Source organism: Phasianus colchicus, chromosome 7 (genome assembly GCF_987193195.1).
Source record: "Phasianus colchicus chromosome 7, bPhaCol1.hap1.1, whole genome shotgun sequence".
NCBI classification, from domain to species: domain Eukaryota; kingdom Metazoa; phylum Chordata; class Aves; order Galliformes; family Phasianidae; genus Phasianus; species Phasianus colchicus.
This window is the reverse complement of record NC_143442.1, coordinates 31,778,962-31,806,040: the sequence shown is the minus strand read 5'-3', so window position 1 is coordinate 31,806,040 and position 27,079 is coordinate 31,778,962. Positions and strand designations below refer to the sequence as shown.

The 27,079-nt window shown below is 41.3% G+C and overlaps 3 protein-coding genes and 1 long non-coding RNA gene across 12 annotated transcripts in view; 3 read left to right on the top strand and 1 right to left on the bottom strand.

Annotated features, from left to right (window-relative positions):
* LOC116235929 (uncharacterized) overlaps positions 1-8,732 on the top strand; it is a 125,592-nt gene extending 116,860 nt beyond the window's left edge. For 2 of the 4 annotated variants that reach the window (XR_016468440.1, XR_016468439.1), the window contains 2 exons: positions 2,027-2,133; positions 3,689-6,661. This is a non-coding gene — a long non-coding RNA (uncharacterized LOC116235929). Of the gene's footprint in view, positions 1-2,026; positions 2,134-3,688; positions 6,662-6,684; positions 6,814-8,107 lie in introns of those variants that run through there. The other 2 variants (XR_016468442.1, XR_016468441.1) reach the window with 2 other exon arrangements.
* Positions 1-13,094, bottom strand: part of NCKAP1 (NCK associated protein 1) — a 66,572-nt gene extending 53,478 nt beyond the window's left edge. For 3 of the 5 annotated variants that reach the window (XM_090144422.1, XM_090144423.1, XM_031604383.2), the window contains exon 1: positions 92-283. In XM_090144422.1, the coding sequence (XP_090000548.1) occupies positions 92-199 (108 nt within the window). In that variant the 5' untranslated portion in view covers positions 200-283. Of the gene's footprint in view, positions 1-91; positions 284-1,326; positions 1,498-3,411; positions 3,492-9,755; positions 9,940-12,894 lie in introns of those variants that run through there. The other 2 variants (XM_090144424.1, XM_031604382.2) reach the window with 2 other exon arrangements.
* An 81-nt stretch (positions 13,095-13,175) lies between these two features.
* Positions 13,176-19,239, top strand: DUSP19 (dual specificity phosphatase 19). Its single transcript, XM_031604389.2, has 4 exons — positions 13,176-13,492; positions 13,569-13,615; positions 14,721-14,873; positions 18,014-19,239. Exons 1-4 carry the CDS (start codon positions 13,273-13,275, stop codon positions 18,233-18,235), a joined length of 642 nt encoding a protein of 213 aa, XP_031460249.1. The 5' UTR covers positions 13,176-13,272; the 3' UTR covers positions 18,236-19,239.
* A 239-nt stretch (positions 19,240-19,478) lies between these two features.
* NUP35 (nucleoporin 35) lies at positions 19,479-26,863 on the top strand. Of its 2 annotated transcripts, XM_031604387.2 has the most exons (9): positions 19,479-19,587; positions 19,943-20,113; positions 21,278-21,405; positions 23,015-23,075; positions 23,637-23,778; positions 24,166-24,235; positions 24,327-24,455; positions 25,822-25,986; positions 26,297-26,863. In XM_031604387.2, exons 1-9 carry the CDS (start codon positions 19,554-19,556, stop codon positions 26,372-26,374), a joined length of 978 nt encoding a protein of 325 aa, XP_031460247.1. In that variant the 5' UTR covers positions 19,479-19,553; the 3' UTR covers positions 26,375-26,863. The 2 variants fall into 2 exon arrangements, with proteins under 2 accessions (XP_031460247.1, XP_090000562.1); XM_090144436.1 differs by lacking the exon at positions 19,943-20,113 and having other exon boundaries at positions 19,495-19,587.
* The last annotated feature ends 216 nt before the right edge of the window (positions 26,864-27,079 follow it).

Here is a 27,079-nt window from a genome sequence, read left to right as displayed (position 1 = left end):
CCGGAGGGGCGGCGGGACGGGGGAAAGGGGGGTGAAGGGAGGGGGGGTCGCGGCGGTCCCTCTCCCCGCCTCCCCGCCGGGGCCCCCGCACCTTCTTGATGTTGTAGAGCCGGGTGAGCATGCCGACGCCCCGGTCGTTTAGGATGGTCAGCTTCTCCGCCAGCTTCTGCTGGCTCGGCTGAAGCACGGACCGCGACATCCTGCCCCGCGCCGCGCCCCCGGCCCGGACCCCGCCGCCGTCGCTCGCAGCCCCGCCGTGGCGCGGCCGCCGGCCCGGCGCTGCCTCCCAGCCGCCGCCGCCGCTCTCGCTCGCTGCCTCCGCGGGGCGTGGCCACGGCCCGGCGCTGCCCGCGGCGTCACGTGGCGCGGCTCACGGCCGCCCCTTGCGGCCCGTCGGAGGAGCCGGCGCGGGGTTCTCCGGCGCTGCGGGCGCTGTCGTCGTCGCGGCCGTAGGGCCGAGAAACGCGCTTTTCCTAACGTCAGGGTCAAAGCAAAATGGTGAACGTTTTTCTTTTTCTGATTGGTTTCTTGGTTTCCCGAGTCGCTAGGCTGTATTGGAGTTGCAGTTCTAAGTCACGCTTAAAGACAACCGCGAGTGTGCTTCCTAGAAGTTCCTAATGATTCTTTTTGCCAATCATCATCTAAAACCCAGCACTGATGCTTGGAAAAGCACTGCAGGGCATATTTACAGATATTTTCCAGCGCTCGTGAGGGAGACTCGTGGAATCATAGGCTCACTGAGGTTGAAAAAGACCTCCAAGATAACTTAGTCTGACTGCCAGTGCATCCCCACCCTAAAACGTGAGGTGTGGCACTTAGGAACATGGTTTAGTTAACAATGCTGGGGGAGGGCAGATGGTTGGACAGGATGATCTTGGAGGTCTTTTCCGGCACTGTGTGAGCTGAGAACAAATAGGTGCTAGAATGCAACGTGTCAAACTTGACTCTTCTTGTGGCTCATAGAACAAGGTCTGAACTACACACTGCCATAACGTGATGAATTTCACAGTGACTGCTGCATAAAGGCCTGACTGAGAGCTCAGTGCCACCCGCTGCTGCCTGCTCCCACAGCCAGCTGCTATGAGGGGCTCCCTCATCTAGTTCATGGGAGAGGCTTAAGAATGAACCTTCTAATCTCATTTTTTAAATAACAGCCTCACCATCTGTTCCTTTTGGTGCATATTAATACTTCTATTTAATTTTCAGTTTGTATTTCTACTTTCATAAATCAGATTATTTCTGTCTTTCAGCAGTTTTCAACTAATAGATTTTAGAAAGCATAGAATTGAATATGAGAAGCCTAAACGTAATTAAATTGTTACTGACCTCCTTCCTTTTAGCTCCTACAAGATAATTCATGATTCAGAACAAAACCGGGAAGCGAGAACTTGGAGTTCCAATCTTACAGCTGCTGTTGACTCAATTTGTTGTCCTTTATCAAATAATTTTCTCTAGGCATTCTGTCCAGGAGCCTGGAATTCCTAGCAACAATGCTATCTGTGGAAACATCAGAAATATTCAAATCAGTCTTTAATTTAATCAAGCACAAAACGCTATTTAATTTCCAAGTGTTTAATCAAATATCTATAGGAGTATTTTTACATAAAGATTGTTCTTCCTATTCTGAATTTAAAAATTAATATTAATGTTTCTGATTACAGTAAAGATGTTTCCCATGTAGTTACACTTTAAGAAAAAAAGAACAATGCTATTGCTGAATCATAGAATGATTTAAAGGGTCCTTAAAGCCCATCCAATTCCAACCCCCTGCCATGGGCTGGTTTGCCCCCACCAGCTCAGGCTTCCCCATCCAACCTGGCCTTGAGCACCTCCAGGGATGGGGCACTCACAGCTTCTGTGGGGCAGTGCCAGGGCCGCCTCACTGCCCTCTGAGTAAAGAATTTCTTCTTAACATTTAACCTAAATTTCTCCTCTTTTAGTTTAAAGGCATTCCCCCTGTCACATCAGACTATGTAAAAAGTCCCCCTCCTGCTTATACACTTTTTTTTTTCCTCCTCATTTACAGCTGAAACAAGTAGCAGCCAATTTTTAATCCAGCACTGAATTACTTCTCAGCCACATTCAGTCTTCAGGAACTTTCAAACAGTAACAGCCAACCATCTATATTGCCAAGTAAGTGGAATGGCCTTAACATTGTGACAGTTCATTTTGAAGTTGTGGGTATCATATGAAATCACCTGTTTGCTAACATCCCAAATTTCTCTCCCTGAAATAAGTAGGAAAGCTGGGGATCACAATGGAGATCAGGTTGCTTGATTTTGGTAAGGTTTGTGCTGATAGTGTTCTCTGGAGAGCTTTCAGGCTCTCTGTGACTACTAACAGTTCTCAGGTGAAAGCAATCACAATTGCTCTCCACACCGTGCAGATAACAACAGGCTGAAGTGTGGAAAGAAAAGATTTCTGACTTGTTCTCTTTTATAGTACTGGCAGAGCATCCTGTTTTAAACTCCCACACTATTAATGAGGCTATTCACAAAATCTTATTTTAGGGAGCACCTCTGCTTGCTATAATTTTTAATGCAAATGGTGCCAAATTAGCTGCTTTTCTTGAAAAAAGACTAAATACTGCAAGAGGGAAGGGAGCAGTATCAGTAAGCAAGAATCTCTGATACAAGAAATTTTTACTACCTTGCAGCTGTACAGACCTAATACTAAACAGGATATTATCTGAATTATCACCTTAGCATGGTTAGTTGGTCTATTAATATTCAGGCAGATACATTAAAATGAAAAATAAACTCTTAATGAAGCCTGACAAAATAGACCAGAGTGTCCCTTACAAGCCTTGGCAGAACAAGGTTTTTTCAGCAAGGTGCTGATTAGGAGGAGGTGCATCTCAGCCCTGCTAGACCAAGATGTGAAAGGCAAGTTCAAAACTCCATGACAGACTGTGTTTCTGCCCACACAGACACAAGATGCTGCTGATCATGTAATTGGCAGCATCTTGCTGATCTGAGTGTCAGGACCAGTTTTGAGTTTGGAGCTACAAAGCATGCTTTTTTCCTCTTGCTTCTAAACACTTCACTGCTTATTAGAGAGGAAAAATGTGCACATCTGCTAGGGAAGGTAGGATATAGCTGAAAAGTTGTGTTTTGTAGAAACAGCTTTAAAAAGAAAAGCAACTCCAAAACCTTCTCTCTATGTGAACGGAGAAATCACAGGTACAGAAAGCAGATGTTACTAAGATTAAACTTAATTAAAGTGGCTGTATTTATTTAAGCTGTCAGCAGAATTTATCACTTCTAATGGCTGTACAGCAAAGCTCATGTCATACTAGTTTTGCAGGAGCCTTATGCAGAAGCTGCTGGCTTTGTATGTGTAGGTTTTCAGCAGGAAGTTCTATTGCAGGTTGGATTACAAAAATATGTCTGTTGTACAACTTGGGCTCACCAGTTTAGCAGCAAGCACACCAACAAAGCGGTAACAAAATCTTCATCAGCAACAGCATAGGTCTTACAGTTGTGGCAAAACTGAAGGGAAAAGAAAAATATGGCTAACTATTATCTTTAAAACACAACTGTTTGCTCAACTTATTTTTGATGATTCACATTCAAATGTCTTACTATACTTATTGCAGAAGTACAAGCTTCGGATAAATTCCAAAAATTTTAGATTCAGTTTGTGCTCAGCTCTGAACCTTTTAAAGCCAACTTTCTGTTCACTTCAGGGTTTAACAGTACAACTCACCAAGGGGCTTTTGAGTAATGAAAATTTGAGAACTTGAGAAAGAGAATCACAACATCAAGCAGCTCCATGTGCACCAACTACATCTGGTGTTTCACAGAGCAGGTATATGGTATCTATGTACACTTTTGCAGCAGTGTTACTTGGAAATATGCAATGATCAATTCGCTACTGCAGAGCAGAGTGCACTATCACCTAGGTCCTTGCTACCTTTCTAACTTAGACTTCCCTCTCTATATTTCCTTGCCTGTCCATTTTATTCTTGGTTTAACTTCTGACCTGGTGACTATTTCAAAACTCATGACTGCAGTGAAATAGTGGCCATCAGGAGCTGATGACAAGCGATTTAGCATGATCCACTGCCTGGCTTCTGCCAATTGGCCGGCAGAGTCCAAGAAGCAATTCTTGCACAGACTCCTTTCATTCAACATCTTCTCAAACAGAAATCAAAACAAAGCCAAACTGTTCTCTGAACCAACTAGAGTTTTTAAATCATCACCACCATAATCCCAATTAGTTAATGTCAGAGTATTTGTTTGTCAGTAATACTTAAGTTAATGTTGATCTTGCATCTAAAGGCACACATGCTGCAAATTTCACCATACAAAGTCTATGCCATTGTTTAAATCACCTATAAAAATAATAAATAGCATTAAACAAACGCAGTTGTCTTTATCAGACAGGCTTTTGTTCTGAGGGGACAGATTCAAAAGGCCTATCTTGCTCACTAAACCAAAATGACTCATATTTCAATCTACAATTTCTCTGATGAATCTCACACTTTTTCATTCTTTAAATTCTCAGGAAGTTACCATGTCTGCAGTTTTCTATATCCCTTTTTAATTTATTCTGTCATTAACATCTGAGCTTGTATGTGTGCCTGCTCCTTGCTTAGTTTTTTGCACGTCTCAGTAAGTTTAATTGCTGAGGCTGTATATGATGTTCAGCCAGTTGCACAGAGATCCTAGGCCTTTGAACTCTAAGGAGAACATGAAAGAGATGTGCAGAACTGGTTTGAAAGTGGTGCAGAATACTATAGCAGCTGTTCTCTAATGCACTGCAGAAACCTGCTGGTTTGAGAATGCACAGGCACTTCTGCTCATACTGGAAGGACAAGTATAACGAGCCTGCTCCAGAACACCTAGTCCTACACTATGCCAATGAGCCTCAATCAATAGAGACGCAGGATGTTAGGAGCATGTGAGAGCTGACTTTTTCAGTATATCTCAGGTCCATGATTTACCACTAATTAATAGCAAATCAACTGTCAGTCTGGAAGCCATAGAAGTCTGTGGCAGCAGGAAGAAAACTGGTTATGTGTGAGCTATCAGTATGGCTAGAGAGAAGGAAGTCAGGAAGGTTTGACACAGTAGGATTTGGCTCAATTCAGCATGAAGCACTGTTACTTTTGGACAAAATGTGGGTTCAAAATGTCAGCCTTAGGCCTAATAGTACAGAGTTTGGGTTACATTTGGTTCTTGCAGAACTCAGTGAACAAATGGATTAAAGAGTTTTTTTTCTGAATGTTAAACAAAGCTTAGGAAGCCTGTCAGGATGAGTCACCCAACCAAATTAAGGTCCTGATCTGATATGGGCGTAGACCTCAAGTTAGGTTTCTAGGCAGAGGTTACATCACCACTTTTGAATACACCCTGGTAAATACTGGAGCCAGAAAGGGCACTGGATTAGGAGTCCACATAGCAGAAAGCATATTTTACTTGCAGTTTCCTTACAGACTGCAAAGTCAAGAGAAGCCAAAAGCAATCTCTGAGATATCCATGCAGTTACCAAGTAGAGACAATGCTTAACGTTTACTATAAAGATGAGTTAGACTGAAGTAACTGGCCACTGACTGAAGTCAAAAGTAATCAGTTCGCAAAGAACAATTTCCACCCTGTTTGAACTTGGGATGAAGTCAGAAAGCAGCAAGCTGTTGCTGGAATACAGATGCCAGCTAATCAAAGAGAACCTGCCAAGGTCACCCTGCACACAACAGTTGTGGGGCTCCCACTGGCCCCACAAACATTTTCCTGCATTTTGGTCTATCGATGGAGCCTTCTCTGAGAAGCACATAGAACCTCATGCTCTGACCTACTTTCTTTAGGCTTTGTTACGCTTCTGTTCTAGACAAATAACCTGTTAGAGGCCTCTTTGTCTCCCCACTTTCCCCACGGGAATGCTGGGGAGTAGCACATACACCTTTAAATACAGTAGGTTTCATAGTCTATCTAAAGATCAAGGAAGAAGTTCTCTGCAATAAACTTTCCTTAGATTTAGGAGAGGAAAATTTTAGTCAAGGAACAGTCTGAAAAGGAAGTGTTATCCCCTACTGTTGCTAGGAATCATGTTTACCAACCACTGGGGACCTTGAATACCAACTGTAGTAAAAATCGAGCTGCACTGTTCTCTTTAAAAGTCTCAGGTTTACATATGACAGAGCAATCCAATAGTAGCTTTTTTTATAGAAAAGAGAAGTGTGTGGAGAAAAGCAAGCTAGTGGAAGATGACACCAGCATCACCCAAATTGTCACATCCGCGTTCTATGTCAAACTGGGGGAAAAAAAAAAAGTAAAACCTGTGACAGCTATCCTCTACATCTCCATCTGTAATGTTTTCTGCATTTGACAAAAATATGAATCACTTAGGGTATAGAAAACATAACACTTGTTTCACACAACACAGAAATACACAACCTAAAACTGAAGTGAAAACAATACTGTGATAGACATGACAGACTCTAGTATGTAGTGTGAATCCATATGTGTGGAGAACTAGCTAATGAAGTTCAATGTTTAGGGTTAAATAGAGGACAGCTATTCAATCTCACAGAACACTGTGAAGTTTTGAAATTAAGGTAAAACCAAGAACTCTAAATATTTCTAACAAAAGAGTGAGTGGTGGAGCTCAAAATATGAAACAGCCTTTTGGGTGGGATGTTTTCTCATCATTCAAATTTGACAGATTTCTTTCACATTCAAGTAAATCTTTTGGTGATTTTGAAAATGTGGATAAAAGATGTGGGGGGAACCCAGGAAGAAAAGGAAAAACTGTTGTGACTTGTCTTGACAAGACAGCATCAAGGGTAAGAAATCTTCCTAATTAAGATTTTGCCAAAGTCTTAACTTAGTTCAAATTTATCCATATTGATTTCCAAAATTTTTAATTTTCTGCCATTAGTCTAGGACTAAATGAATTAGACTTTTTCTAAAGTAAATCAGAAAATATTCCTATCTCACCTTGAATTTTTAGACATAATAGTTTTATTAATATATTTATTTTTTTCCCCTAAGAAAACAGAATGGAAGTTAAAGTTACTTAAAATCATGATTAAATAAGATGGAGTGTAGAGTAACAAAATGATCCTGTGCTTTCTTTTCTTTTTTTTTTTTTTACTGAAATACTGAAAGCGAAGGCAAGTTTTTAAAAAAAAAAAACAACCACAAAAAGAAGAAAATCCTGACCTTCCAACCTGTCTGCTTATTGAAGAATGAAAAAAAATATATTGAATGCACTGGAAGAGATCATTTAGGTCAGTCTGGATCATTCTTTGACAGTGCAATATAGCAAAAATAATTTGTTTTTTCAGGCTGTGAGTACACGAGTGTATTCCAAGGTGTCATCTCTTTTTCTAGAAGTGTCTTTCCTTTAACTTTTATCACTTCTCTTCACATTTTTGAAGCCTTGGTTTTGAGAAACTTTCAACTGTCCCCAAAATATTGACAGGTATGTCTATCTCAGTTCCCATAATGACAATAAATCCCAGCAGTATTACTTCTTTGCTTACACAAGCAATACCACCTTATAAACTTAGTTATGACGGAAATTTTTATCCCATCAATACTATTGACTAGAAGGGCTTTACTTCATCATCTGCAATTTACAGTCTCTATAATTCACAGATATAATCTCTGGGGTCAGGAGTCTTATGGAATTAAAATATCAAGTGATTTTAAGAAAGAAAATTAGAACATACGGACTTGCTCAGACCAAAAATCCATATAGTTCAATACCCTATATCTAACCCATGGCTCAAAGAATGGAGCCCACAGGGAGAGCGTGAGCACAAAACGGGTATCTGTGCTTCTGCAAAATACACTCCCAGATTCCCTACAACTTGTGAGACAGAGACACCATCTTACATGTCATATAGGTGCTGATCCACTCTTCCATGGATGTGTCCATTGCTTTCTGCACCCACACAAATTTATAGCAAAAGCTTAACAGTGTCTCGTGCACAGGAAGATAAAGGAATAATTTAAGCCCACTCCTGCTTGAACATATTTCTATCTTGAGAGGGAAAGAAAAACCAGATCTCTCCTCGTTAGTGGCTCTGGCTGGATCAAGCTATAGATGTGGAATGAGATAGGGTACAGATAATTTCATTTTCCTTCTCCGCCTGCAGGGAACTTCCTCCCACACATGAGCATACAAGCACGATGCAATATTAGCAGTATGTTAAGGCAAGAAAAGGACATGCTGAGAAACCATATTCTCCAACTTCAATTTAGTAGGAAGTGAGATGCTACACTCACACCTGTTACCCTGGATCTTAACCCTCTACTTATGGAAGACATCTCTTAAAGGTAAACAGTAAGAACAGGTTCTACTTCCATGGCTGACTGGCTACAAGATAATTCTCCTACTGCATTTGAACTCTGAAGCAAGAAAAGCCTGTAATGCAGCCAATAAATCCTAATATTAATATTTTCTTATGCCTTTCAAACTACACAGAAACAAAACCTACATATAAGATGCAACAATTATTGTGAAATTAACTCTGATTTGACTTTCCAGGCTGTAGGCTTGGCCTTTGCTGCCAGAGAAACCTTTGGGGACTTAAAATATACAGAAACTCGCATGTCTTTTAATGCTAACTGAAATAAAACTATACAGAAACAAGGCAAGGAGAAAGATGCAGAAGTAGGCTGTGAGAAGCTGAAGCATAGAATGGAAGTTGCTCTTTTGAGCATTCTGGTAAAACAAGAAATTCTGAGTGGTCTGATGTTCAGCCATTGAAAAACATTTTTACCTTTTTACTTTTTGGTTTCTGTTTTTTTTTTTTTTTTACTGAGAAACAAACAAAAGAAGATTGTGCTTTGGCTTTCAAAGGAATTGAAAACATTACAGAAGTTCACTTAAGTTAGCTTTATTTCTCTTGAAAAGCTCTTCTCTCTGTGATGGTCTTCAACCCTACACATTCTTTTCAGGCCATACTACAAAGTTCACTTCTCTTAAGTCTCTTTCTCTTTAGTGAAGGTATTCTTAAAATACAGATTGACACAAATGCACAGAATGGCTGAGAGTGAGGTGGGAAGGGACCTCTGGATATCAGCTGGTGGAGACTGACTGCCCTAGTGATTGGCAGTCTGTGCTTGCTGCATAATTAACAATCACTCATTTGCAGAGCAACTAGCACAAATGGAAGGCATTTTGTATATGGACACCTTTGATAAAGTACTGTTTTTCTAATCTTCTCTTTCCCTGATTAACTTTGCATATCCACTGACACAAACTGTTTTACACCAAGATTTATGAAAACATGATCTTTATACACTTATCCTAGCTCATACAAGACTGCAATGAAGCAAGATGAAGAGCTTCTGCAAAAGAGAAACTTGAGTATAAGTGGGAGTGGAAAGCAGATTCTACTTGTTTTAAGTATACATAGACAGGAGTTGTGCCAGATCTTCCTCACACCAGGTCTCAAGAAGTACTCAGTATGCCTTAAACACTTCAGTTTTGCAGTCTGCCCCACTCCTCAGCACTCATTATTCAACACTATTTCTGACACATTATAAAAATACACATCTTTAGATCAGTGAATCAGCCTGCTCATGTGTGTGGATTGCTCACAAAGTGTGGTGAGAACAGGAAGGAATGCCCTGATAAGCGTTTCTAGAGCCCTGGCTTTGATTATGTGCTTGGCTTTGCTTCCGGGGAAAATTTCCCTGCAGCACTATGTGGAGACATCCCAAGGGAAACAACACTGGTTCAGGCTGGCAAGAACCAGCAAACTGTTTGAATAAATAACATAAAGTAAAGCTGCCTACCTTCATTCCAGGGATAGAAAATAGTATTTGGAGTAGGTCAATAGCTGTACCCAAGATTATTAGGAAGAAGGGTCTCCAATTGCTTGCAGTCTTTTGCAGCATGAAATGGTCTTTCATGTGTGTTGTCAGAGTAAGATGACCAACTTATCAATCCACTCCACCATTCCCCTTCCTTCCTGTGATCCTAGGAAAAAAAAAAACCCTGTAATAATTAACAAGCTTAGTTTCTTAGGCCTGTACGTCTCACCTCAGTGATGTGATCTCCATGCACAAAAAGGGACAATTTTTATTTTGTGCATTCTACAATTCTCAGAGTTCCCAGGTATGTTACTGGATACCAAGACAAAGTAGGGAGTATCTGCTCCTTCCTTCATGATGCAAGACAAAAGTACACAGCTGGGCTGGAGGATAGTTCGTACTTGAGTGATATCACTCACACTTTGCTGGGACTCTAGTTCTCTTCTAGAAAATTCTTTTCATTCCTACCAGATGTAGATCCATTTCTATTCATAACAAGTCTTAAGGACAAAAACAAATGGATAAGAACAAATGAGTAGCTGTCTCAGTCAAAACTTCTCTACATGAGAGAAATAGCACAGGACACGAATTTGTACAAAACAAATGTCTCTGAAGAGAAATACGGCATTTTGTTCCTCTAGACTGTCATGCTCTAGGCATCCTGCTATGTGCCATCTTCTCCTACTGCTTAGGCTGTGAATGATTCTGACCTTGTTCCTTGAAACTCCTATCTCTACAGCAATAGGAAGGGCAACAGGAGTAGGTATTGTGTTTTGACAACTTTGCAAAGCTGAAACAGACTCTGCACCAGGCTGTGGCATCCACACTGTGTGAGGCATGCCATTCCGGAATGTACAAGGCAGGGAAGTCATTGCTGGAAGTGCTGATGTATGCAGCAGCACAAATGGTAGGGAAATATCTATTATGCCAGAGGGTCAGTATGGACATGATCTGCCTGTCCCAAAGACACCACATACCACCAAGTGCTTTGTCAAGTGATGAACACATGTGGTATGATTTAAAATCTAAGCTGCTCCTTGCACTTGTTTCAAATTTCTTGAATATGATCATCTCCAAATAGCACAATGCATTCCAGAAAAGGCTTACAAGAACCTCATAAAACAGCATTATTATTTCTCCCTCTTGACTCTGGTTACTTCCTGATGCATTCCATGGTCATGCTTGCCTTTCTCATCATCACAGTACATTCATGATTCACAGTCATCCTGTGACCAACCAATACACAGTTATTTTCAGCTTCTCACTATTTTCAGCTAATGAACTTCCACACTAGGTTTGTATTGTTAGTTAGATATTATCTAACAATATATTGATTTTTGTATCATTTCTCTTACTGCAGTCCTCAAAATCATCTAGTTATTTCAGTTGGAAATGTAACATTAATAGATACTATCTGGTGTTTCATTCTCTGCTTCAGTTGAATTATTGATATAAGCAATCTATCATCAATTTTTGGTGCATTTTGCAATCAAGTTCAACCCTCTGCCACGCACATTCTTTGGAGTACAAGGTTGGTTTCTCAAAGTCAGCTATCTGGAATGTCTGACTAAACTAGCAGATTCTGATAGAATCTGGCTCTTTTGCATAGATGAGTAAGAGCAGTATCTAGGCCAGAATGAACAGAAGGAAATAAATACAGCAGAGAGATAATCTTGTACATATTCAGAAAGCCCATGTGACAATATGTTTTCTGTAACAATTAGCATTCGTGTTTTCTATCTGACAAATATTAGAACAGGTTCTGTTAAATTTCTTGACAGAAAACAGAAGAACTATGATCTTAAAGACAGCTTAAAGCTCTACTGCAAATGCACTGGTAGAGAGCTTATTCAAGAATTGAAGATTCAGCAATACCCTAAATACACTCACGTAACAACAGGGAGACAGCATCCAATTCCTGCCATATCTTTAGAGAAGTTTTCTATCTTTGAGAAACATTGCAAGAAAGTGTTCACCTGTGAGATGAGATCCCAGTTTAAAACTCCAATCTCACAATCTTTTCTTCTATCATGTAATATACAGTATGAACTAGACAGCAACATATAAATGCCTGCATGACAAAAAAAAGTGTTAATATCTAGGATTGTTAGCGTTCAGTGTGCTTAGCACATTGACACAATAATTAATATCATATAAATTCCTCAGTGAATATCTGTAGAATACTCGCATTTCACAGATAACAGTACGGATTTCGTGTCCAGCAGTGACCCCTGGTGGTTAGGGTAGTTATGACAATGACAAACATTCCTGGCAGAGTTGGATCAGCTCTTCTGAAACCAGCTTCTTTTCCGTGTTCGCGTGTATTGCAGAGTCTTCCTCAGGTGTCAAGGAACAATATATAATTGTATTAACTGTATTATTATCTTTTAGCCGTAGGAACCTTATATATCTGTCAGAGCTTAGTCTTGCAGACTCACACAACACTCCCTGTACTTGTGCAGTGCAGAAGTCAATTATGAGGCAAATCCTAGAGCCCTGCTCCTCCAGAGGCAGGCTTCTGAGTCTGAACTGCAAGCAGATTTTGCTCAGACCTCGCCGAGCTGCCTGATATAAGAGGCTCTCTGCACTCTTGCAGGATACTCTACAGCTCTTGGTCTTTCAGTGTTTCTCAAGGACATCTGTAGCAAACCAACGCACCTTAAAATCGTATGCAGTGAAACAGCACGTGATTCCTCACTTACCCCCCTTTCAGCTGACTTATTTCATTGAAATTTCTACCTTGGAAAAAAAAAATAAAACTTAAGTCATTATTATTTTAAGGTAACCACTGTAGGCCACAGCTCACTGTCAAGGAGGCTATTAAATACATGTCTGTCATGCAGGATATCACCAAATCTCACACTTGTGTTTAGAAAGTAAGTACTTTTGGCTGCAGAAAAGGATTGCTGTAAGTTACATTCAGCCTTCTGTTGGCACCTCCGTTACCTGACCTCTGCTCTGTGCTCCTGTCCCTGCCCTGACCCTTCTCCTTGGCTTCAGCTCCTGGTTTTCACTCTTGCTTTCCCAAACACAGCAGCATCTGGCCTTTCTCAGATGAACCTCATCTTGTAACCGAATTCCTGTGAGAAAATCGCCTCTGGCGTACCCCGGAATAACTCACAGCGCTATCCTCTGCTTCTTGAACTGCATTTGTCGGCTTCCTTACGCGGAGCTACAACGCCCGGCTTCATTCTGTAGCTGGTTCTGGGGAAGGATCGTTTCAGAGCCATCACACGGCTATTTAGGGATATTTTAACACCAGAGGGCAAGTAGTAATCAAAGTCAACGAGCCTTTACCCGCGAACCGACGAGGAGGACGTCGCCAAGGAAAGCAGCGCCTTCCGCGGCGCCCGCCTCCCCGAGCGCGGCAGGGCGCGCACCCCCTTCCTCCGCCCGCCCCGCGGCTGCGCGCCCAAGCGCCGCCCTCAGCGGGCCGGCAGCCGGCGGGGCCGCCCCGTGCGCGGGGCCAGGCGGCAGCGGGCAGCCGAGCGGCCGTGCCATGCACTCCCTCGCCCAGGAGATCAGGAGTTTCTCTAGGGCCAACCTGCGGAAGCAGCGCACGCGGGTGACGACGCTGACGGGCCGGAGGGTCATCGAGACGTGGCGGGGCGCCTGCCTGCAGGTGGAGGAAGAGGCGGAGGCGGTGCCCGGCGGCGGCTTCGTGCGGGACCTGAGCTGCGACCTGCAGGTCGGCGCCGCGCGGCCCTGGCTGCTGCTGGGTGAGTGAGCGAGGCGGGCGGCGGGGCCGCTGGGCGCCGCGGGGCGCGCCGTGCAACGGGTCGCTTCTCTCCTCAGGGTCGCAGGACGCCGCTCACGATCTGGAGACCCTCAGGAAGCATAAGGTAACGCCGCAGCGCGTCTGGCATGCTGACCTGGCGTGGGTTTCGTTCTTCAAGACTAGAATGTTTTTGAGCGGCGCTGGGGGAAGTGCATCGCAGCTGCGCGTCCGAGGGCTCGGCGAGGAGCCGGGACGTGTCGCTGTTTCACACAGCGGATCCCTGCGCTGCTCTCAGCGCAGCTGTCGGGCGCTGAGCTGAACCAGACGCGTGTCTGCGGGGCCGAGGGACGGAAGGCAGCAGCTCCAAGGCCGTCCTCAGCTCTGGTGCTTCCGCCCTCCTCCATCGAGTGAGGGGACAACGAGGCCTTTAGGACGCCGTGCAGCGTACCGCTCTGCTGGCTGTTGCTATCTAAACATCAGCTCCCCTGGAATGAAAACAATCCATGGCTTGAGCAGAGTGGAGGTGGCAGGAGGGCAGGCTTGGTCTCTCCTGCCAAGCACAGGTACAGTTTACTCAGGGATCCTCACGCTCCAGTAAGCAGTGAGGTAGCTGAGCAGCACAAATGCGAGGCTGACAGGCGAGGGCAGGCTTTAAATACAGGGAGTTACTGGATGATCTGTGCTCTCCCACCACTTTTCATTTTCCACCTGTGTGCTGGCAATTCCCTTTTCTGCTGAAAGTCCTTCCTTCAGTCCACGTGTTTGGGTAAGCACGGATCTTTTCATTTCCTCATATTCATCCTCAGAGGGAAAAATGGAGCTCTTCAAGCACTTTGTAGCAGGAATTTTAAACTTCATTGACCAGATTGTCTCGTGCCTGTGACCTCCCAGAGAGTAGGTCTTCCTCACTATCATACTCACATTGAGGTGTTAACCATCACCTGTCAAGGTATTATAGAATCATAGAATGATTTGAGTTGGAAGGGATCCCTAAAGGCCATCCAATCCAACTCCTCCACAATGAACACCCACAGCTTGATTAGGCTGCTCTGAGCCTCATTCAGCCTGATCTTGAATAAACTTGGAGAAAAGCACACCATAGATAGCACATACAGCTGAACACTGTGGTTGTGGAAGTTACAATCTGTTAATGTCTAAAGAATAATTTACCTTTGTTACTGCTTATTTTGCTTGCTGTCTTCAGAATTCTATTTTTTTTTTTAATTTAGGTTACACATATTCTAAATGTAGCCTATGGAGTCCAAAATGCCTTCCTTAATGACTTTATATACAAGACCATATCTATATTGGACCTCCCAGAAACTGATATCATCTCCTATTTCCCAGAATGTTTTGAGTTTATTGAGAAAGCCAAGATACAGGTACAGTATATCTATACAATATAACTATACAGTATGGTTATTTATTACCTTATCTTAAATCTAAACAGCTGCCTCTGTCAAAAGCCATGAATCCACATAAGTTATGTACCAAGACTATCAGAGAATGGGTTAGTAGCTTGAAGCCAACCAGTGATTTTAACTGCTGATAAAATCCTGAAGAAGTCATCATGTAGGGAGTAGGGTGACTGACCTGCATTTGGGGTTGCTTAGCTGCTCTACATATAAAACCAAGAGGGATGACTCCTATTTGTTAAACTTGGCCTTACTGTTTAATTTATATCAATTGTAGCTTTGACACTATGACCTGACAACCAGACATTGTTATACATTATTTGACTATTTCTACCATATTCATTATTTACACAGTTTGAGATCAAAGAAGATAATCTTGCCCCAGTTTGCTTTGTGTCACACAGTGTTCTTTCCTTTCTCTCATGTATCATTTACAAGCTATGTGATACACATTATCACTTAATGACCTTTTCAAGGTTTCTTGTTACTGTTTCCACTTCATTTCTAAATGAGACTTGCCATTCATAACTCCTCAAGATTGATTTCAGCCTCTGGTATTTATTTTCCAGTTACTATTTTGTAAACTAGGGAGTTCTGCTTATTCCCCTTATTCCCCCCAATCAATACTAGTGATTTTGTAATGGAAAAGTTGCACTGAAGATCAAGTAATTGATGGAATAGGTGTTCTCAAGATTAGTTCACGAAGCATATAAGTAATTAAAAATCACCTCAGATTTTTCTCTGCATAACACTGTTTGCTTTGTCAAGTCGATGTTAAAAGACCTTATGATGAGATGCATCATTAAGTGTTATTTTGTGTAAGTAATTACAAAGAGATACTGCTGTTTCATTTCCTAAGGCGGGGGGGCAAGGGATATTCACTGATGAAGAAGTCTAGATATCTAAGAAATTGTAACCAGAATGTGGTTAACTTAGGAGAAACACATTAGAGAAGCAAGAAAGGTGTGCACTGTACTGTGAGTCACTGACAGTTATTGTTTGTAACAGGATCAAGTTTTCTAACACTTGTTAATTGCTTGAGTCTGTAGACATTGTGGTACAAATGCTGATACTGATCAGAGTCACCTCTTTCTCTGGGCTGCAAATTGGCAGACAGATTTTCCATTACATGCTAGGTTACCAGTGTCAATCATATTGCTCATACCTAATGCAAAATTAATGAAGCATTATGTGCTAAAGTCATCTCTGTATAAACTAACAATGGATTTTACCAAGGACAAATAAATGTGCTCAGTGTTACTTTTGTTTTAATACTATTGTCCATGTTTTCAAGTCTACTCTGTAGAGTAGGTGTGAGAAAGTAAATGAAAATGACGACGAAATCTCATTTTCAAGTAAATGAAGATGTTTCCAACAGACAGTAGGAAAAGGATGTCACTTCCATTGGAAAAAAAAGAGGTAGTATTGTGATCAGTGAGGATGGAACAACTCAATTTCATACTTCCTCTTGTAATTTAGGTTGGAATATTTTTGGAGCAGGAATCAGTTTATGTTCTGTGTGTATCAGTACATCAGATAATTGGAACTTCCAGGTCTGTGACTTAAGTCACAAGGATCTTGCAGCTCAGTTGGTTATTTTTTCTTTATTCTAAGTAAGAGGCCCATTTAATAATTTGTGCATGTTAAGGACAGACAGAACAGACTGCTTATGTCAAGAATATATTTGTGTAGCCTCAAACACCTGAGGGTGCTCTGTCATGTTTCAGAATCTTTATTTAAAAACTGAAGATGCTAATTTAAACAACACCACCACTATTATTTGGCAAACAGTCTGGACTGAGCTTTGCCAGGCCAGAATCTGGTGTACAAACATGACACAATCACAATACTTGGTCATTGCACAGCTGGCCTATGCCACACTGAGTTGTCTAGATGTCTTTGTGCCTAGTATTTTGTAAATGAAACTTACAACATCTTTTCAAAGATTCATTCAGGTGTCTCAGGGTTGTGTGTGAAGTGTTCAAGCAGGCTGAAAAATACTGATTTCGCATGTAATTCAAGATAAGCTTGAATTTAACCACTAGGAGAAACATTTGTGAATTCCTGGAAAGTTGAGTACAGATGGATACCTAATCCCCAGGTAAGGGGCCTTAGTTGAACCAGCTGTACCAACCACTAACAATTGTACTAGTCATACAATAGCAAAAAGAAGACTTATTGCAAGTCATACGATATATTCTCTGATTTTTGTGTTCTTACGTGCAATTCTGCTTAACCAGAACTTAAATAAACAACTCCAGAGCATAAAAGAAACATGCAACTAAAATTAGAGAACATTCTAATATCTGCCTCTATGTCTAGCTGTTTGCTGCTGTAATTTTATAATGGGACAGAAAATACCACAATAATAGCAGGGTAGCAAATCCTCTAGTTACAGTAAATGAGAATGAACCTAATAACAACAGACAGGAGTACAGAAAGAAAGAAAAAGAGCTGCTTACCTTTAGAAGGCCTCAACTACACGGGGATCTCCAAAAAGATCTTCTCACCTCCACTGCAACCCTTAAATGAGCTCTGGGAAGGGGTGGATCCTGGCTCCAGCCCTTCTGGTCAATCAGATTCATTGCATGCACCTGAGCTCCCCTGGGTTGGCCCTGCTTTCCCACCAGGTGCTCAATCACTGCTTCAGGCCATGACTTAGCATTGTCACTACGGCTGCCTTTCTGTTTTTAACCTGGTAACAACATATAGTCAATTTCCTTTCCATATTTCAAATGAAATATATTTTAAAGTTAGTGCCCAAGTAGATCAAGTCTTAGTGTCCCAGCTGTCCATGATTTGGTGTTTACATGAAGAAGCTACTACAAGGCCTTGGAGAAGGGAACAGAGAATGGTTTTTAGTTCTGAAACATTAGTTAGGTATGAAGTATTTGTTAATCATCAAGTGGCCTTGGCTAGAAAAATATTTAGTTTGGGGCTCATGTATCGGTGTTTGGAAGTATTTATTTATGTATATATTTGCCTTGATCTAAACAAGGAGCTTTTATTAAATCATAATGTATTGTAAATCAAGTTTCTTAGCCATAGTTTCTTGTTTCTATTTACTTAATGAATGTCCTGACTAATGTTTCATTTGTTTCTTGAAGGATGGCGTGGTCCTGGTCCACTGTAATGCAGGAGTCTCCCGTGCAGCAGCAATAGTCATCGGTTTTCTGATGAATTCAGAAAGACTGAGTTTTGCTTCAGCCTTTTCCTTGGTAAAAAGTGCAAGGCCTTCTATTTGTCCCAATCCTGGCTTCATGGAACAGCTTCACAAGTACCAAGAACAGAATATAAAGGCAAATGGAAGCATAAATGATCACGACTGATGGAAAGGGAGAAGTGAAACAATCTGTTCTGACTATACAGTACCAGATGTTGGATGTACTTTAATCTCTCGTTTTGCAGTCTTCTTTACAGGTGCACTTTAAAATCTTTCTCTGTATTTTTTTTTTCTTATGTTCACCTTTACACTCTCATTTTTCAGCATCTGGTGTAGAGGCCAAATGGTACTCCACTGACTTCACAGATGTTTTACCCAAGAGAAAGCTCTTCCTAGAGCAATGAAAAAAGATAAAGTTTTTCTTACTGTAGCGAGGAAAGAAACAGAATGATTTTTTTTACTGAATCACCAGAGAGGGCGGAGAGGAAGTAAAAAGGTAACTGGAATTATAAAGTTGCACTGCTTACTTTCATGTTAGACTAAATCTTTACATGTTCTAGCTTCTAACACCTAGATAAGGTGATAATATAAGGAAGTACCCTGCTATTGAGTCTTAAATCTATGGTAAAACTAAGGAGGATGTTATCGGATTTCATGGGCTAGCCAGCCACTAAATATATATAAAAAAATAAAGCAGCGTATTGATGGAAGTAACAAGGTGTAGGATGCTTTAATGCCTCACTTCTTCCTCCTGTTTCCCATGAGGCAGCAAATGGAAGTACACTAGCATGATGTTTTTGAAGTGCTAGAAAACAAGCTATCAAGATTTTGCTGTTGATGGTTTTTTAGATCATTTCAGAGCAGGTAGGTTGTTACATTTTCCTTATCTCACACTGTTTTGGTTCAGTCCCCTCCACTGATGCCCCCTCACTCCATTCCATGCAGTACAAAGAGCACACATCATAGGATAGGTACTCGGTTTATTTTTCTTGTCACCCTGCTGACAGCTCTCAGACTAGGTTAAGTGCTGTAAGATAAAACGTTTAGAAAATAAAAACACAGAATCTGTGGCAAAGATTTTGTCGATGGCAGTATTTTTGTGGCCTCTGTGCCCCTTCTAAATGGTTGGATACGTTACAACACAACAAAATAAACGCTCTGTGTGAATAACTGTGGTTTTAAATGAAAAAGATGTGAAATCTGGTTACTATTCCCTGCTTTTTATTTCCGCATTTCCGGGGCAAACCGACTGCGCTTGCATTAGGACGTGGCTGTGGGACGCAACGCGCAGCCCTCCGCCACCTCACAGCCGCCTCCAGCAGCGCGGCGAGCACTGCGGCGCCGCCCCCTGCACGGAGCGGGCGGGAACAGCCCCGCGCCTCCCTACGTCACAAGATGGCGGCGGCGGAAGTGACGGCGGGAGGAAGTTCCGTCCTGTTTGAAAGCGCCCGGCGGAGCCACCGCTGCCTCTTCCCGCCGCCCGCATGGCCGGCTTCGCCATGGATCCGCCTCCCGCAGGTGAGCCGTGCCGCTTTTGGCGCCGTTGCGTCGCGCGCGCGGCGATCGGGCGCGTGCCGGGCCTTTGGGCGGCGCGAGGCACCTCAGCGCTTGGCGCCGCTCGGCCTTGAGGCGCCCTCAGACACCGACGCGGGCGCGGCGAGCACGGCGGCCATGCGGGCCGCAGCTGCGGATTCGGCTGGGCAGCGATGAGGCGGGAGAGGGAGGGAGCCCGGGCTCGGCGGGGTTTCTTGCGCGTAGCAAACAGCCGTAAGGAAACCGCTCTCGGAATTGGCGTGGCGCTGCTCGTTCCTCCATTCCTTTTATAGAACGGGCTGGAACACCTCCTCACCGCTCCTTCTTTTCGTTGTCCCAGGAGCGGAGCCGATGACGCTGGGCTCCCCCACGTCCCCCAAGCCGGGCGCCAGCGCTCAGTTCCTGCCCGGCTTCCTGATGGGCGACCTGCCCGCGCCCGTCACCCCGCAGCCGCGCGCCCTGAGCGGCCCTGCCGTGGGCGCCGTGGACGTGAGGTCTCCTCTGCTCGCAGGTCAGCGCCCCTCAGGTGCCGGAAAGTCGTCCTCAGAGCCGCGGCTGGGTTCGTCCTGCTGCTTAGCTCGGGTTCTGTGCTAAGCACGTTGTAACAACACGTCTGTGTTCGGTGGGGTTGGCCGGAGCTCTTCAGCGTGGGCTTACAGTGAATGAACGCTTTGTACCCATCCCTTAAGTAGAAACCTTGTGGGAAACTATAAAACGTGAAGTAATTGCGTGAGTTTTATTGCACTGAATTATTACAGCCACAGAGCGTCAGTTATAGAAGAAGAGGGATGAGTAACATAATAATCAAAATGTGTGGTTAGGGGAATATCGCTGGAGCTTAGGCTGTGAGCTTTTAGAGAAGAGCTTTAAGTAAAGCGTTATGACAGTTCTTGAATGTGTTACACTGTGGAGAGAGGAGTGCTGAAGTTCAAGGAGGGTTGGAAGTGAAAGGCTTAGCTGCCGTATGTTGTAAGTGAGAACTGTTAGGTCAAGCTGCTTTCTTTGAGGGTAAAAACACACAAACGGTTCAAAGGTTTGTCACCATCTTTTTAGTCAGTGTAACTGTCTGTTACATTGGAATTCCCGCAGTTAAACATAAATATATGGGAATGATAATAAAGGAGATTAGCTAACTTAACATCATCTTGTTCAAATTCATGTTAGTTCATGCTTTCAAGAGCTTACCTTTATATTTAATGTAAAATTTCATGGGAAGGGAAGAAGTTTGTTCAGTGGGGATGTGATGGCATGTGCAATGTCTGTGCACGTTTTGATGTGGCTCTTTAGTATGTAGGTATGCCCTCAAAGTCTTAAATGCTTTGCTTTTGCGTTTCTCTCTTAGAGAAGATTGTCTGTAACAGTTGAGTTATGTTAATAATCTGCTTTAGAATGGGAAAACATAGATATAATCAAAGCTGCTTAAAAAGAACAAGTGCATGTAGGATGTGTTTGGCATCCAGAGATCTCAAAGTTTTAGGTGATAGTTCTGTAAAGAGACTTCTTCTGATAAATACATGATATTCTTGCCTAAGATGTTCAAAGTTGAACAGTTTGGTCAGCTGTTTTGTAAGCTTATGAAATGATGAAGTATTTCATAGCTAAATATGTTGTTAACTTTGAAGAAAAACTTGCAGCAGGGTAAAGGCTTCCTTTCATTCTGTCCTTTTAACTTCAGGTGGCTCTCCCCCACAGCCTGTAGTCCCTACACATAAAGATAAAAGTGGTGCTCCACCAGTTAGAAGCATATATGATGAATTATCTAGTCCTGGACTTGGATCTTCACCACTAACTTCAAGAAGAGCAGTAAGTGGTTTACGTACTGTCTTTTTCTTAGCAGGCAAGGTCAGGTATCTTAGAACTTCAGTGAGTACTTTACAACTGTTAATGCAGCTGAGTTAGCAAAGTGACTGGTGAGTCTTCTGATCATGCAGATATGTACTCCAGTCTTCTTGTGGGCCTGTCCCTGTGTACTCTGAGAGCTTTGCTCATGGAACTACCTCTGATTTTTGAGGTATTTTTAAGAATGAGAAAATATGAACTATGCCTCTGCTGTGCTTTGTATGTGATAAACTCAGATGCTTTCCATGTTCTTGTGAGTTTATAATGTTATTATGTGGTCCAAATACACTTTCTTTTAGTAGATGTAGTGGAAACACTAATCACAGCCTGAAGCAGGTGACTGAGCACCTGGTGAGAAGGCAGGGCCAACCTAGGGGAGCTCAGGTGTAAGCAATGCACTGAGTGACTGGAAAGGGATTCACCCCTTCCCAGATCTCACTTAAGGGTTGGCAGTGGAGGTGAGGGTAACTCTTACCAGAAATCCCTGTCTACATGAGGCTTCCCAAAGGTAAGCAGCCCTTTTCCTTCCTTTTTATATCCATGGCTGCTGCATTTGGGCTCATCCTCATTTGCTGTAGCCGAAGAACTTTGCCACCCTGCTATTATCATCCCATTACAGCATTACAGTAGGTAACAGCAACAGTATTACCAAAATATGAGGATGCTTACACTGAGTAAAATATCTGATCCAAATTTGGGCAGTGAGGTGGAGTTAATCTTGAAAGAGCAACAGTAAAAACTTCTAGAAGGTTATGCTGATAGTAAACTCCCCTGCTTACCTCAATTGAGCAGTCAAGTGTTAGTGAATATTTTTTTTTAAATGGGTGAACATCTGTTGATGTAAAGAGAAGGCATTTTTCTGAATGAACAGATTTTATTAAATGTTGTCTTCTGAGAGGCTTATTCTGAAAGTTTTCCAAGGAGGAGATCCCCTACTGCTTAAAAATAATAATAATAATAAAAAAATAATAGTAATAATGATTATGAACAGCTAACAGTTGGAATGCAGGCTGCTAGGCAGAAAGGTGCTCCAGTTTTTTTGATCTTCTTTTGAAGAAATGCAATGACTAAGGATAAAAATACACTCAAATTGTTTCAAAAATTGAGAACTTTATATGAAGAAAATAACTATTTTAGCAAATAGAACTTGACATTTAATTTCCTTATTTAAATATTGAAGATACACTGAGTAGTTTAGAGGGAAAGAAAGAAATGATGAGTACAAGTAGGGGCTATGCTCCATGATTTCTGCATTTTCTAGAAGATGAAAATCAGATGCTGGTAATCTCTCATGCTGTCATCCTTTCCATAAGATGCATGTAGTGCAAATTGCTGGCTTACAGAAGTAGTCTTAGTGATCAGTTGGAAACTCCAAAATGTAATAGTTGAGATCTGCTGGGTGCTAGAATGTGTGAAATATAGATAAGTTCATGTCTGATACTGATCTAAAAAGTTAGAAGTAACTTAAGGCAGGCAGTATTACTGCATGATGGTTAAGTTTGCCTGAAAAAGATCTGTTCTGATCTGAGGAGTATACCTATAAGTATTATTTACTTTCTGTATTTTAATGCAGGGCAGCTTTTCCCTAACCCAGAGCCCGTTGGTTGGAAACATGCCATCAACTCCTGGAGCAGGTAGATGTCCCATCAAAATACTTAACGTACTTTCTTACTACTCTTCTTAATAGACAATAATGTTCAAACTACATCAACTCCTTGCAAATTTGCAAAGGAGCCACACCTGTTCTTTTAACTAGCTTTTCAAAAAGTATGTGAACAGGAAATACCTTTTGACTCATACTGATAGAACTTCAATCAACTTCCCTTGTTCCTCACTCAGCATCCCTTGCTCAAGGTGTCTGTATTTGAGTGAAGCTGCTGAGAAGATTGAAGAGCAGTTGTCTGTGTTGATAAGGCTTCCAATTTTCTGTATGAACACATGGCTTCTTGCTAAGCTTAATTCTGAGTGTCTTCCCTTTGGTGTCTGTGCTGAATAGCTGCTGTGTAGGGATAATGGAGGAAGCCTACTAACTAGTTGGAAAACTTATGAAATATCTGGACCAACTGAATGTTTATCTGCAAATAAACCTCCTCTGAATTCTTCTGTGTACAAGTGAAATACTTAATATTGAATTTCTTTTAAGCTGACTTGTCTTGCAAATGAATATGTTAAATGGTATCGTTTTAATTTAACAGCTTCAAGTATGTTCAGTCCTGCAAGTATTGGGCAGCCTAGAAAGACTACTCTGTCTCCAGCTCAACTAGATCCTTTCTATACTCAGGGTGATTCCTTAACTTCAGAAGATCAACTTGACGACACATGGGTAACTGTATTTGGGTAAGTGAATTCCTGAAATATTTGAAAAATTGTGGGCAAGGTCTTGGCAACGTGTGGAAACAAATAGCACTAGTGCTCTTCTATTATCTGATATTCTTAGGTTCTTCAGAAAACACAACTGTGGCTCAAGCCAGCAGGTATACCTTGCTATCTTACCTACTATCTTAGTGAAGAAGCTTAACTGTAACTGTATATTAGTAAGTTAGAAAGGCACCATTCTACCATTCCATTATGGCAAATTAAAAATATGTACAAGTTACTCCTTTAAAAATGTTATTGAAGTACTGGTCTGTTCTGGATTTCTAAAAGCCCTTTGTAGAGTTGTAATCTATCACTGAAAATCTTATACAACTCATCATTTTTGGGGGAATTTTTCTTGTCTTTCAGATTTCCCCAAGCATCTGCTTCCTATATTCTTCTGCAGTTTGCTCAGTATGGAAACATATTAAAGCATGTGGTATGTCTTAGTCTGAAGCTTATTTCTGAAAACATTCTGGCTCATTCTTTAAAAAGGCTAAGTTTCACAGTTTTCATTTAATCACATACAGATGTCCAACACAGGAAATTGGATGCATATTCGATATCAGTCTAAGCTTCAAGCCCGAAAAGCCTTAAGCAAAGATGGAAGAATTTTTGGTGAATCCATCATGATTGGTGTCAAACCTTGTATAGATAAAGTAAGTTAACAGCTGCTCTCTTTCTAAATATAAGTATTCTGCCTTTGGGATTCCTCTTTATTTCCCCTACTCACTTTTTTTCTATTTAGTAATAGGGCATATGTAGTTAAGTTAGATATAATCTGTAATATTCTATAGGAATTTTTCTTAATTATTTGATGAGATGCTGCTGAAGGAGTATCACTATGGAAGTACTCTCTGAGGTGTGGAAGCTGTAATGCATAAAGTTATGTTGCTGTACATGGTATGAATTAAAATTATAACATCAGAGAATTGAGATGAATGTTTCCCAAAATGAAACTTGGTATTATTTTTGTGACTCAGTTTTTTCTTGAATCTCTTGCCTCCTTTTTATGTGACTGCTTACCTGACTGGCTCCTCAGTTTATTGTAGCACCTTAGGCTTATAAATTTGTTAGCAGCACGGTCCTGATTTTGTTTTTCAACTTGTACCATAAGAACACACATCCTGTTCTTGTAAGTGGTGGTTGACTTATGCATGGCTGTATTTGAGGCTAATTTTTTAATAAATTGTTATTTTCTAGGCATTTCCAGTGCTCTTAGCATTAATTCCTGCAGCACTTTGTGTTGAGTACAGTACACAGGCAGATGAGTGATTCTTCTGTAGTTTACAGATTTATTTTTTTAGTCTCTTCTTATCCTAAGTGACAGTAAGGAGTAATACAAGCTTTAAAATGTAAACCCATCTAGAATAATGCTCTAGAAATGGAGCTTGAAATTACTTGGTGTTTTATCAATTTGAAACATTTCTTATGCAGATTCAAATTCAGAAACAAACAAACTTTAGTGCCCCTTTCCTTCATGGGCTTCTGGTCTCTTTTCTTACCTTGTCTACTATTTTGCTGTCCAGTATCATTGGCTGAGTTGCCTATAACTCTATACATAACGATCTAAAACAAGGAAATTTCAGACATCCCATCTCTTTGTCCCTTTTGAATTCTTATTGTGTCTGGGTAATGTTCACTTTAAAATATGGATAAATACACCCATAATCATCTGTATTTTGAGGGCAAGAGACTTAGGAGACAAAGATGTCAAGCTACTTTTGTAGCTTTCTGGTACTGAAAAAAGTTGCTTCTTGAGGTTTGCTGCAAGTTTTGCAATTTTTTGTCTTCTCCATACTGTTTCAAACTTGTCTGATGTTTAGTACATATAATCAATAGACTATGAGCTTCCACTAGCTGTCAGTGGCATAATGCACCTTTTGCACTCTGTATTAGTAGGCACTTAAGTGTAATCGTTGCTTTTATGGGATATGAATATGTTTATCAATTATAGATAAACTTTTAAAGATTTAAATAGTGCTTTTTAGTATTGGCTTACATTATTTTAATCCTCTTTTTAAGAGTGTGATGGAAAACTTCGAAAGAAGCTCTGCACCCTCAATGTCTTCAGTTTTCACTCCACCTTCAAAAACTGTAGGCACACCAGTACAACTTGCAAATACTACAAAGATTTCTACAATGAGACCTCTTGCAACAGCATACAAAGCTTCCACTAGTGACTATCAGGTATTTTAAGGGAAACAGAAGCATGTGGTTTTGTGTGATCTTTTATTAAGAGTATGAGGCTGGGCACACATTAACTTGAATTTGACCTTAGCCTTTTTCCTCCTGTATCACTGGTAAAGATGTGGTTTATGTGCATAGGCCTACAAAATCATTTAACAAATTTATTTACTTTTCCAGAGCTTGAGGGCTTGTTTTGAACTTCAAGATATTTTGTCAAAATACAGTAACATGTAGGAGAAGTGTGGTTTTAACATTAACCCTTGCGTGAACTAATTTTTTTCATTCCTGTTTCTTTTTTCCTGCTTTCTAGGTGGTTTCTGACAGACAAACGCCTAAGAAAGATGAAAGTATTGTATCTAAAGCAATGGAATATGTGTTCGGCTGGTAATTGGCAACAAGAAGTGACACACTAAGTTGGTCAGGGTTGGAAATCTGCTGCTGGCGTCAGTGGTTAGTTGTATAACTACTAGTGTCAGTATTTTAATTTATATCTCACCTGTTATGCCTTCAGTGATTTCAGCAGACATGTAGCTTGCACTTTAAATGATTGCAATATACACATGGTTTTAATAACTTCATCAGTGTAAATAAGTGCTTTTTTTTCCCTGTTTGTGCTCTGATTGCATGATTGTAGAAAAAAATACAAGCACTGACTTTCCTTCTATGATGACCTCATGTGAATTGCTTCCCAGTAAAGATGATGGGCTACTTGCAGAAGAACACTATGTATAGCAGGCTCATAGGATTGTTCTTAATATATGTGATTTTAATTTGCTAATTCGGTTTCATTGCTGTTCTATAATTCTTTGGCATCCTGTTCTAAATGTCATAGTGACTTTTTAACCGTTTTGTTAATAAAGCTAAGTAAAATTTTCTAGGTTGTTTTTTAGACAAGTATGAGTTCTATTAGGAAATACTACTTGTATTTCTCTTGAAGTAGATGCTTCCTAATCTTTTTAGAAGTCTTGTTTGCAGAGCAGATGCTGCCGACTCTTGCTGAAGTACCAACCTCTGTTAAAACTAATTATGGTGTAAGTTTTATTTTAAGTAAGAGTATACAGTTTAAGTATTGGCATGTAAGTTATCTCCATGG